This window comes from Acanthopagrus latus, chromosome 9 (genome assembly GCF_904848185.1).
Source record: "Acanthopagrus latus isolate v.2019 chromosome 9, fAcaLat1.1, whole genome shotgun sequence".
Lineage (NCBI taxonomy): Eukaryota > Metazoa > Chordata > Actinopteri > Spariformes > Sparidae > Acanthopagrus > Acanthopagrus latus.
The window spans coordinates 11,098,048-11,109,438 of record NC_051047.1 but is presented as its reverse complement, the minus strand read 5'-3'; the positions used below and the strand labels follow the sequence as shown (position 1 = coordinate 11,109,438).

The window sequence follows — 11,391 nt, the reverse complement described above, 5'->3', positions numbered from 1 at the left end:
CCTCAGAGCATCGTGCACAACCTTCAACACCCACGGTGAGCCTCTCTGACTGACTGTGGTCTGTTCAGCTGTTACCCAAATCATGTCACAGGTTACAGGCCAGGGGGCTGAATGTGCCCTCTTTTCTATATTCTTAGAAAAAATGTTCACAATTTATTTGAAGTCGGAAAAATTACGACACACTATGTAAAAGATACTGTTTAAGTGTTTCCTGTTAATCTTTAAAATGTTTCCCATGTTTTGGCTGGGAAAGACTAATGTGCGAAACATAATTAATCTGACTGTCACTCATTAAATATTATCAATAATATATCTTAGACATAGTGTTGTGACAAGTACCTAAAAGTCGTACTTGTATAAAAGTAACAATGTCATTTTGTTGTTCATGGTAAAAGTGAAAGTTAGCCACATTATGACTCTGGAGTAAAAGTCTTACACAGTGTAGTTAAGTATAAAAATATAAGAGTACATGTAAATTAAACATATATTTACATATGTATATTCCGTATACTGTGTCGATCAGTTATTATGATCAGATCTGATATTCAGCATCAATAATCGGAATCAGTGTTTTTTTAATCCAACTGTCGATAACAATAATTATTTTTAAAATGTGTTACTCTGACTCTGCTGCAGCATGACATCTACAATATCACTAGTAACTAAGGTGATCAAATACATGTAATGGAGTAAAATGCACAATATTTATCTCCAAAAATGTAGCCAAGTGGAAACATGAAGGAGCAGAAAAGGGAAAATGTAAATAAAAAAAAAAAAAATTCAAATGCTTTAAAACTGTACTCAAAGTGGCAACAGACAACTCTCCCCTCAAGCATCTCTAAGTGGTTTTATTATTGGTGCTGCTGTTGCAAAGACAACATGATCATTAGTAATTTCCTGCCAGTGGGTTTGTCACTCTACATCTATGACATTGTGCAACCAACATTTACTTCATAATGGAAGGCTGAAGCAGAAAACTTGTCTATTGCCAGTTTCAGGACAGTACAACATGTTGTGTTATCAGGCTTTCATTAACTGTTCAAACACCAGGTACGGACGCTTCAGGAACAGTTATAATTACAGCGTTGTAAATAGTGTGTCAAGCATTTATATTATGCTCATCGATGGTTTATAAAGTAGGAGGGGCGACCCAATCGCCGCTTATGTTGTGGCGACACTGGCCATTATAAGATCATGTGTTGTCTGACCATCTTCTGTCACCTCAAACAAAAAAGAAAACCTGGAACACATATCCAGGGGTTCCTCGCTTTAGTATGTGGAAAACACCGTCTACAACCACTGAGTGGTCTCAACCATCACCACCCCCTCCACCTCCCGTCAGCTGTGTCATGTAACGTATGTGTGATATGATATGTTTTGTGAAATTGTGATATGTTACATATGAAAGGTACAAATTTAAATGTATCCATGGTTTGCAGAGATGTAATGTGAACATTTTACTCTGGTGATTTGTGATATTAGACAAAATAAAAGTGCACAGGAATAAATAAGTAATCTGACTTTGGGTGATTTTTTTTTTTTTATCCTTTACAGATAATTTGCGGTGTTCACTTTACATCCTCTTCTGAGTCACTTGCAGGGATGAACAAACTCTATAAACACAGCCTACGTCAAAGAGTAAAAATCTGATTGTACAGATTATGAGGTTCAAAATCCTCCACTTAGTTTACAGTTGGCTAGGAAAACACGAATGTCTCATCAGCAGGCTGCAGAAACACTGATTTGACATTTGTAGCTGGTTACAGCCTCTTGACGTGACTGTGTGTTCAAAGGGTCAAAAGATAGGTCGCCCCTGTGATACTTAAACGTTAGTGTGTGTCTGTGTAGAGGAAGAGGTTACAGACACGAGACCTCTGCATCCTTCCAAAGAGTCGTATCTCAAGTTGCATAATCACACTGATCTGTGATGCTCAAGGAAACCAGTGAACCAGCAGGCAAATAAGTGAGGCCAGGTTAAGTTGCACTAAGAGGAGACTTCATTTTGTCACCGGTGTGTAAAATGTTTGTCTGACTGAGGAGGTCTGACCTCAGGGACCTTTAATTAGATGCCCACACCCAAGCATCTGGACCCTGTTAGTTAGACAAATCAAGTGGGTATCATTGCACTGTGAGGGACACAGCCACTAAACTACATAGGCCTTAAATGAAGATAAACAATGAGGTTTATGATATAATTTGTTTTTTAACATTTTTATTTTATTATAAGTCTTACATAAATCTGACTTTAAAAAAGATATACTCAGGTACAGGTGCTAGTACCTATTCCCTGTCTGTGTCGGTTTTTGAGTGAATCCCCGTTCTCAAGGCACCAGGGGGGCCTAGTTTTCCGAGAGCCCCAAGATATCGACGTCTGCCTCTGGAAGACACCCACGTCTCTGAATTAACTCAGACTGTCCCCTGTAACATCAATGTCATCATAAATTACCTTAATAATTAGTTAATACAAATGCATCGGCGTGTTAGCATCATTCACTGTTGCGGCCGGTCAAGGCTGAGCTAATTTTAATCTCCATATTTTGTCAGTTTTGTCCCAACCTCGGGATCAGGCCATAAATCTGAGGGGCTGTGAGACGATTAATGGGAGAGGCTTAATCACCACTAGTTTACTGTTTAGAGGGTAACTCCAACAGTTTTCCACATTTAAATGTGTTTACAAGTCTTGGGGAGTACCACTGCCACATGGGGACAAAGTTGCATGAAGCCTTTTTGTGACTCTAGAAGAAGTTCCATGTAATCTGATAATCTGCCTCCAGTGACATCATGTTGTTGCATTATGGGTAATGTAGACTCCAGGATAAAGAATACATGGAATTAAAAAAAAAACATATCTCTGGTCTTGTTGTATTGATTTTGAACATCTGTTTTTAAACTGTCCAACACTGCAGTTTTAGTCTAACAAACTGCTTTTCAAAACCTGCTGCCTACACTACCCACAATGCAGCAGAGCTGCTGAGCAACATTGCTGGAGGCAATTTATCAGATTACATGCAGTTTCCACTGCAGCAAGAAAAAGCTTTCTACGACTTCTTTCACATATGCAGTAGTACATCCCAAGACCTGCAAACACACTTTAATATGTAAAACACCCTTTAAGTGTATTTTATTGGCAAATCAGATGTAGGTTTTTAAATGTAAAAACCTAATCTACAAAGTAATAAGTGACTACTGATGTTATAGCTGAGTAGAGTAGAGGCGGGTCTATGTACAGGATACATTTAAATTAAAAAAAAAGTGCCTTGGAATTATACAAAAGCAAAGTACTTAAGTTAATCAGAGCATGTCATCATTGTACTGACTTGTTCTCCATGAAACGATGGTGTTGTGTCGCCGCTGGCGACCACGTGACTTTCTGGGTGTTTCTTAAAGCCTCGGTCACATGATCCTGATGTCAGTCTTTGCAGCAGCGGCGGCGGTGATAAAGTGTTAGCGGCGAGCCCGAATTAACCTCACGACCTGCACATACGAATACAAAAACTAACCTGAACCGTCCGCCTGTTTTTTTTTGTTGCCAAAGAGCGGCTTTATCTCCCCTCTAGCTGTTGTTGTGACGCTAGCTAACGTTAGCCTCGCTAAGCTAGCACAACATCACCTAGTTAGCTAACAAGCTGCGCCCTGCCACAGCCTCTCAGTCTCTCTGCGTGTGAGTCTGTTGTTGTGTTGCTGTGATTTCGGTCTGAGCACTTCGGAGAGAAAAACATGAAGCAGATGTGTTGTGTCCAGTCATGGTGCCTGGGAGTTACGTTACAGCTGATTTTAGGTGAGTATTAATGTTACTCGGAAGGTCACAGGTACCCTCTCCTCAACTAGTTAGTTGGACTGGCTAGTGGAAAAGATTTTTTTTTAGATTTTTATTTATCAAAAGACGTGTTTTATATTCATGTGAACTGTAATGAGTATATAGAAATGTAGGTTCGTGTAGCTATCAGTTCGCCAGGCCTGAAAACGTTAGTTAATCTCTGTTTCTGTGGCTGAGTATTAAACCCCGAGCTGTGTTTGGATAGCTCGGCTGTGATAATACTGAGTTCACATGTCTATGGCGCATGTTAGCACGATTCTCAGTTCAGACGGCGGCTGGTCAAACAAACAATCATGGATCAATGAGGGTCAATACTGAAGCTTTGTAACCTCGTCAGTCCGCCATTGATTGTCTGTTGACCTAACAGTCATAAGAGGAAGGGACGAGGGGAGGAATGAGGTTGAGAAATAGGAGTACGGTCTTCATCTGACATCGCGATATTTTGTTTAGGCCATATCGCGATACAGGGTGTAGATATCCGTATTTTGAGATTTCTTCAAAAGCTAGGACAGGGAGACAAAATCAAGTATGACAATGTTTCTGACCAAATACCTCGATACTAATGCTGCAACAATATTGGAGGAATGACTACTGGTACTTTGTAAAAATATGAACACAATGAGATTTTTGATCAGTAATCATCAGTGATGTGGCTGTAATAATAAAGCGGGTAGAGATCAAACAACTATGATAGGCTTGTAAATTCATAAAAAAAATTACATCACTTTGCTGTAATGCAGCCTTTCAGACTACAGGCAACACTTATGCTGTATCACGATATCCAAAGATCTAAGATGATATATCATTTAATATAACAATAACTTGGCCAGTTCTGGAGCATAGAATACTTGAGTCAGTGTCTTTGATGATATATAAGCATATAATGGAGGCATGCTATTAAAATTGGCTGGACATAATAGATGCTTTAAACCCATACACTTTAATATAGCTGTGAGGTTTGCCTGAATATGTTAAATACCCCCAAATTGCATATTAGAAGACATCAGAAAATTCTGTGATTAATAACAACAACAGTGATAAACTTTGTATCTCAGTTTTCCAAACATGGTTACCGGTGAAAAATTAAAATAGCATACACAGCAAATATAAAAACAATACATAAAAACATACAATTCTACAGACAAGATAAAAAAAACAACACACCACAAATGCATATGACAAAATAACAACAAAACGGATTCATGTATATGTGTGTATATATATGTACAATAAAACCATGTGAAATAACAGTAAGTCAAGAGGGATTGAAGCCAGACCAGCAACAGATTTACTTTGAAAAAAAAAAAAAAGCCACCCTAAAAAAGTACAAAGTGAGATACAAAAAAAGGTAACTGAAAATGACCAGCTTCCTTTTGTGGGGATCGAAGACAGTGGCTCGGCACATAGGGCACAAGTACATCTATGATGCAGACAGGAGCAAGGCCATGTAGAGCCTAACATAGATAAACTAGTAAAGGTTTAAAATCAATTCTGTATTGAATGGGTAGCCATTGAAGCATTGCAAGGATTGGAGTAACATGGCCATAGTTCTTAAAGAATTTTAGTAATTTAGAATAGTCATATGTGTCTGATATTATTATTATTATTAATTGCTATATTATTATTTTTATTATTATTATTATTATTATTATTATTATTAATGTCTACTCCTTACAAGTAGGCCTATAGAGCTTTAGTTTTAAATGTCGAAATGATTGGCCCTTACTTCCTTAAAAAGTCCACTGTCAGTCTCTCTGTACTGTAGGTCTCAAGTTTCCAAATCACACTTGTGACTTAGATTTGAGGTGAACACGTGGGGACTTTGGCCTCACAGCGGTGGTCTTCTGTTGCATGCACATTATTCTGTCATGTGAAGGTTAAACGTCCAAGTTAAGGAACCATTAATCATCAGAGCAACATTTTAAATGTTTTACTCAATAAAACAATTACTCGTATAATTAAGTTGTCAGTTGAGAGAGAGATAACATGCTTTTATTTATGTGTTTATTTAAATATCAAACTGCAAAGTCATTATAAAGCATTAAGCATTTTTGTAGACAATAATGTCAGTTAGAATTGTTTTTTATATGTGGTTGAGGGTGTTGGAAGAAGTCTCTACTTTGGTATTCATCACATTTCATACTTTGACTAGTCTGATTGTGAAACAAGTATTACTTTGCATTTGATGGGATTTAAATAAAAGTATTACATTTAATGTGTCAAACCTTTCAGAGACCCTCTATTTGTTAATTTAGCATTGAACTGCTTGCATCGCTGTAATACTACACTCACAACTGAATGACCTCTTGCAGCTGCCGTCCTGCACCAGGGATCTGCGACTGTTGCTCCGCCAACAACTGCCCAAACCACCACTGCACCGCACAAGGAGCCCACCAGACCTGAAAGAGGAACCTACCACGTCAGCGGCAACAATGGCACTGTCTGTTTAATGGCGTATATGGGTCTGCAGCTCAACATAACCTTCAACTCTGTCTCCCAGAACAAGGTACGCTCATGAATACTGTCGATCTAAAACTATAGACTCATGAGCAGTTTTAAGATTATTAATGTTCCATCTTCAATTTGCAGACTGTGCAGGAAGTTGTGAACATTCAGCCAAATATGACAAAGAGCTCTGGATCATGTCGCTCAGAGAATGCCTCCCTGCTGCTCACAACAGATGCAGAGAAGACCAACCTCACCTTTGTTTTCACCCTAGTAAGTTACTGTTGGTATACACAGCGGAGTGCATAAAAAAACACAAACCTCTTTATCTTCCAGCTTTTATTTTCACCTTGTACTTCCTGAAACATCCACTAGATGGCAGCTGGGGCTCGAGGTAAAGTTGTTTTTTCTGAAGTGTCACTGACTCCTGGTGGTGTTGCTGTTTTACTCTAGAATGCTACGTCCAGTAAGTACCACCTGAGTGAGGTGTATCTGTCAGCAGCCTGGCCAGACATGAAAGGTGAGTGCCCTTTACCTCCCACAGGACTTCTTTATATCAGATTGATAAGCATTTGTCCAGCCTTTACTGTGATAATTACCAGTTTTTGGACCTTCTTTTAGGGTGTTTGTTGACTCAAAATGATGGTAAGGAAGGCATCACAACTGTACCTCACTGAAGTAATACAACAATTAAACATAAACAGATGTGTGTGAGGTCACATAAACCTTTTCTAACTCTACAACTGACTGTGATTTGATGCTCAAATATATAGTTAATATTACACAGGAAATCAGATCTTCTGTTTTTACACTGTGGTGCTTTAAATCTACTCTGAAATACCAAGTACTAGGAACAGCTCAATGATATGATGCAATGTGATACATAAGCCCTGCAATTTATCCTCCCACCATGAAATATTTAGTTTTTGTTGAAACTGTATCAGGTGTTTATTCAACTGCCTCCTGGTGAGAGGAGTTTTCTAACTGTCTGATTGTTCTGGACACAATCTGAGTAGAAAAATGTTAAAAGGCCTAAATTAATCAGTGAGTTGACACATGTTAAAACTTCTTTATAAGTTATTTAAAGCAGGCGGTTTTACATTGTGTCTGCATATAATCTAATAAGAGAAGCATCTTGAACTGAAAAGGTAATTGGACAGTGGTCTTGGGACTATAATAGTGGATGATAACTTTGGATAACTTAAGAGCAATTGCATTTACAGGGCCATCATTAAATTGATTTTAGTGACATTTTTTTTCTACTTTTACAACATATTAAACACTAATTACAGATAAAACACATTATTGTCCTTGGTGCTGATAGGGTCTCTAAAGTTTGTTCTGTCCCCTCTGATGACTGGCATTTGGAGATAATGTTGATTGTCCTAAGAAAGTATAAACAAAATTAGAACTCACACTCTTAACAGAGTGTTGGATTGTCCTTACTCCTGAAGAATTTCTTAAAACCTGTTCTCGTGGGTTTTCTTTTGTTATTTCTCTGTGCAATTTACAGCAGTAACAGGTCATCGATATCCGTTATCTAAAGCTGCTGACACTGCTGGAGTGCACAGCGTGTACTTGGCACCACTGTCTACACGTCATCTATCATCAGAGATTTTGAATCACTGACACGTTCAGTCAGCTGTTAACTGGAAAACTTGTTGTCTGTTTATCTTGCAGCAGTCCTGTATTTCTGTCTGTGACTGTACCCGACACATTTACAGCACTTAGATTGAACATGAATTATGTGTTATTCTTTCAGTTCACCCCCCTGCAGTTATTATGCCGGTTCATCAGTTGCTTGTCTTTTAAAATGGGTTCAGTTACTGTCGAGATCAGCAAGCCTCAAATACATAACCTAGCTTCAAATAAAAGATCCTTTATGTGCAAAGGGTGAAATACTGATGTCATTCTTCTCCTCCCTCTCATTTCTTTTGTTTTCTCCCTGCTCTGTCCTCCGCTATAGAGCCCTTCTTTGTCCAAAACCGCAGTCTGGACTACCTGCGAGGCACCCTGGGGTTCTCCTACATGTGCCGCGAGGAGCAAACTCTGATTGTGGACCCGAAGTTGTCCATCAACACCTTCCAGGTGCAGGTGCAGCCCTTCAATCTCACTGGGGAGCAGTTTGGAGCAGGTAAACACTTCTGTCTAGTCGTATGTGATAAGATAAGTCTATTTCTTTCTCGCTCTAAATTGTCCTCCCTGTTAATTTTACACTTTCAGCTGAGGAATGCCAGTTGGATGAAGATGACATGTTGATCCCCATCATAGTTGGAGCAGCTCTAGCTGGTCTCGTTCTCATCGTCCTCTTAGCCTACCTCATTGGCAGGAAGAGGAGCCACGCTGGCTATCAGACCATCTGAGCTCCCTCGTCACGCTCGTGTTCCCCTGAGGCCAGAGTACTCTATCCCACCCTGAGATTAACCTCTGTTTTATGAGACTTAACACTTCCCCTCCACCTGTGCCCCATCTATCCCTCCATCCCTCTTCTCTCTGCCTCTGTGTGTGCTGTTCTTCGCCCTCATCAGTAACACTGGTCATTATATCACTTTGTGGAGGTTGATATGCTCTTTCTGAACTGACCTGCTCTTTCATTAAAAATAGGGGGGGGGACTTTGTTTGGAGATGAAGAAAACTCTTTACTGGTACTATGTTAAAAGGGGGGATGGATGTTGATCAGAGGGTCCATGAGAGTCCTCAAAACTGTAATGTACTATTTATAATTTCTATGAAAGGAATTTTGAGGGATTGTGGGATATGCTGCTGTAGCTTTTCTTATTGTTTATCTGCGTTTGGGTGGACCATTTTTTTAGTGGTCTTACCCTTGATGAGGTTCATCATTGTAAAGGGAATTTTTCAGGCTGTTTAACTTGATCTGCTTCAGACAGTAAAGATCTGATAGTTTATCACTGTAACTCTGCATTCAGCCCAAGTGTGCAGATTTTAGGAATCAGACTACAAACACAGATATGTGAGGAGTCCTGTAGTTACGATGCATGTAGGGATTTGTTTTGTCTACTTGGATTGGTGATGACATGTCATTTCCCCCTTTAAGGTTCTCAAGACGTTTTGTATGGAGACTGTAGATGCAGTCATTAGCTTTTTGTGTGGGCATTTTGGCCTTCTTTCCACTTCATTTAAAGGAATAGTTCAACATGCTGAGAAATTGACATTTTCTTTCTTGCTGAGAGTAAGATGAGAACATCGATCCAGTCTCTTACTTGCTAAATATGAAGCTATAGCTAGCAGAAGGTTAGCTCAGCTTAGCTCACAGAAAGGGTTATTTTTACATTTAGTTACCGTATTTGTTAGCTTTAGAGCTGCTGGCAGGCAGATTATGTTACCTTTGAGCAGAGCTAGGCTAGCTGTCGTACTTTGTTGATAGTCTTCATGCTAAGATAAGTTAACTCCGAGCTTGCTCCTGGCTGTATTTTCATTATGGTCAATGAGGACATTTCCCAAAATGTCAAACTATACCTTTAAAGGGATACTACAACCAAGTTTACACAATTCGGTGTGTTAGTGGGTTGTGGGAAGAACTGCTGCATATGTGAATGAACAAGCTGCATTTAGTCTGATGAATTACCTCCTGTGATGTCATTGTGATGTGGCCAAGATATTGATTATATCGGTATTTGATCAGTTGCTTTTAAACTTTATGTTATGCGTCCAGCAGTGTTAGGCCAGTGGACTGCTTTTTTCACACCTGGCGCCTGCCCTTACCCACAATGCAACATCACCACAGAGTGGTAATTTATCAGATTACATGCAGCTTCCTCTGGAGCCACTAAAGGCTTTATACTTCTTTTTCCCATGCACAGTAGTTCTCCCCCCAAAAATAATGTGTCAAATCAGTGGAGTTGTCCTTTAAGTGATAGTTGCCACTCTTTTGGATTTTGCTGTTACAATATACACGCACACAAGCATAGTTGCTTAAACAATCTAAAAAAAGAAAGAAATGGTGCTGTTGGTTTAGTTGGATGAAGAAGCTCAGGACATCACTGTCTGAACATGATTATGTTTTTGTTTTTAGTCCTCTGGGTGGTTTTTCTGTTCATTCCTGGGTCCACTTTGGATTTTTGGTTTGTGAAGGGAAAGAAGTTGCACTAAAGTCCTGAGAAACAGCCCCGTGTAATGATTTAAGTGGCCAAAACACTCTGGTCAGTGTTCATCAGTGCCTTCCCAGCTGTAACATAGGTGGGATTAAAGTAAAGCCAATACCACACTCACTCACTGACACTATGTGCTGTCATGTCTGGGACATTTTCTTTTTGTCTCACAAAGCCTTCATGTACTGTTACTACCATAAACATGCATTATTAGAGAAAGTGTTTTTTATTTTTGTTTTTGTCCTCCCTCATCTAAATCTCCATGTAGTGATTTAATAAAGTTTTAATGGATTTGTTTGAGCTGTTTTCTAAAGGAGAGGTCAATAAAAGTGAATGAACGGATCTGTTTGACTTGTGTTTTGTATTTATACTGTACAGTCCAGCAGCAGTCAAACCTGTTCCTGTTTGGTTTTGTTTGTTTTGACTCTTTAGAGGTGTAGGTCACAACATTATGGGGAAAAGAAGTGAGAAGTGGTAAAAGTGAATTTATGTTCACATTTTTATATATATGTTTATCATATGGGCACAGAAAATGCTCAGAGAACAAAATACAGGGCCTGGCTTTACTTATTCTTTTCAGTGTGTGTGTATGTGTAAATGCGGGATGGAGTCAAGTTTTCCAAGGTGTTTGACAAACATGTCTGACCATGACAACAGTCCTCAGGCACCCGGGGCATGTTCACTAACTTATCGAAATAAAGCCACGGAAAAAATGTATTTACATGATGCCACTGTCCCCAGAGCTGGTGATAGTCACCTAGTTAGTTTCATGGATATTGGTAGAAAGAGTTGTAAATGACTTCAAAGAGACACAGCGTGACTAAAAATAAGACAGAAAATGACCACAAAGATGAAAAATGATTACAAAAGCTTACCAACTGACTCTGGCTGCAGGCTATTTGCAGTTACAAATACGCATTTACTTATGTTTTTGATATTAGAATATCTAAAGCCGTTTCTTATTTTACATGAATTATTTATTGCACTGAGTAATTATAACAAAAGCACAGTTTTTATTGC

The 11,391-nt window shown here is 39.0% G+C and overlaps 1 protein-coding gene across 1 annotated transcript; it reads left to right on the top strand.

Annotated features, from left to right (window-relative positions):
• The first annotated feature begins 3,377 nt into the window (after positions 1–3,377).
• lamp1b (lysosomal associated membrane protein 1b) lies at positions 3,378–10,713 on the top strand. The gene is made up of 6 exons (XM_037108755.1): positions 3,378–3,778; positions 6,130–6,323; positions 6,407–6,535; positions 6,716–6,782; positions 8,229–8,396; positions 8,486–10,713. The coding sequence occupies exons 1-6, from the start codon at positions 3,718–3,720 to the stop codon at positions 8,623–8,625; spliced, it is 759 nt and encodes a 252-aa protein (XP_036964650.1). The 5' UTR covers positions 3,378–3,717; the 3' UTR covers positions 8,626–10,713.
• The last annotated feature ends 678 nt before the right edge of the window (positions 10,714–11,391 follow it).

Coding starts and splice junctions, on each gene's coding strand:
- lamp1b (XM_037108755.1), top strand. CDS start 3,718: ATGAAGCAGATGTGTTGTGTCCAGTCATGGTGCCTGGGAGTTACGTTA. Junction 3,779..6,129: donor TACGTTACAGCTGATTTTAG/GTGAGTATTAAT, acceptor GACCTCTTGCAG/CTGCCGTCCTGCACCAGGGA. Junction 6,783..8,228: donor AGCCTGGCCAGACATGAAAG/GTGAGTGCCCTT, acceptor CCTCCGCTATAG/AGCCCTTCTTTGTCCAAAAC.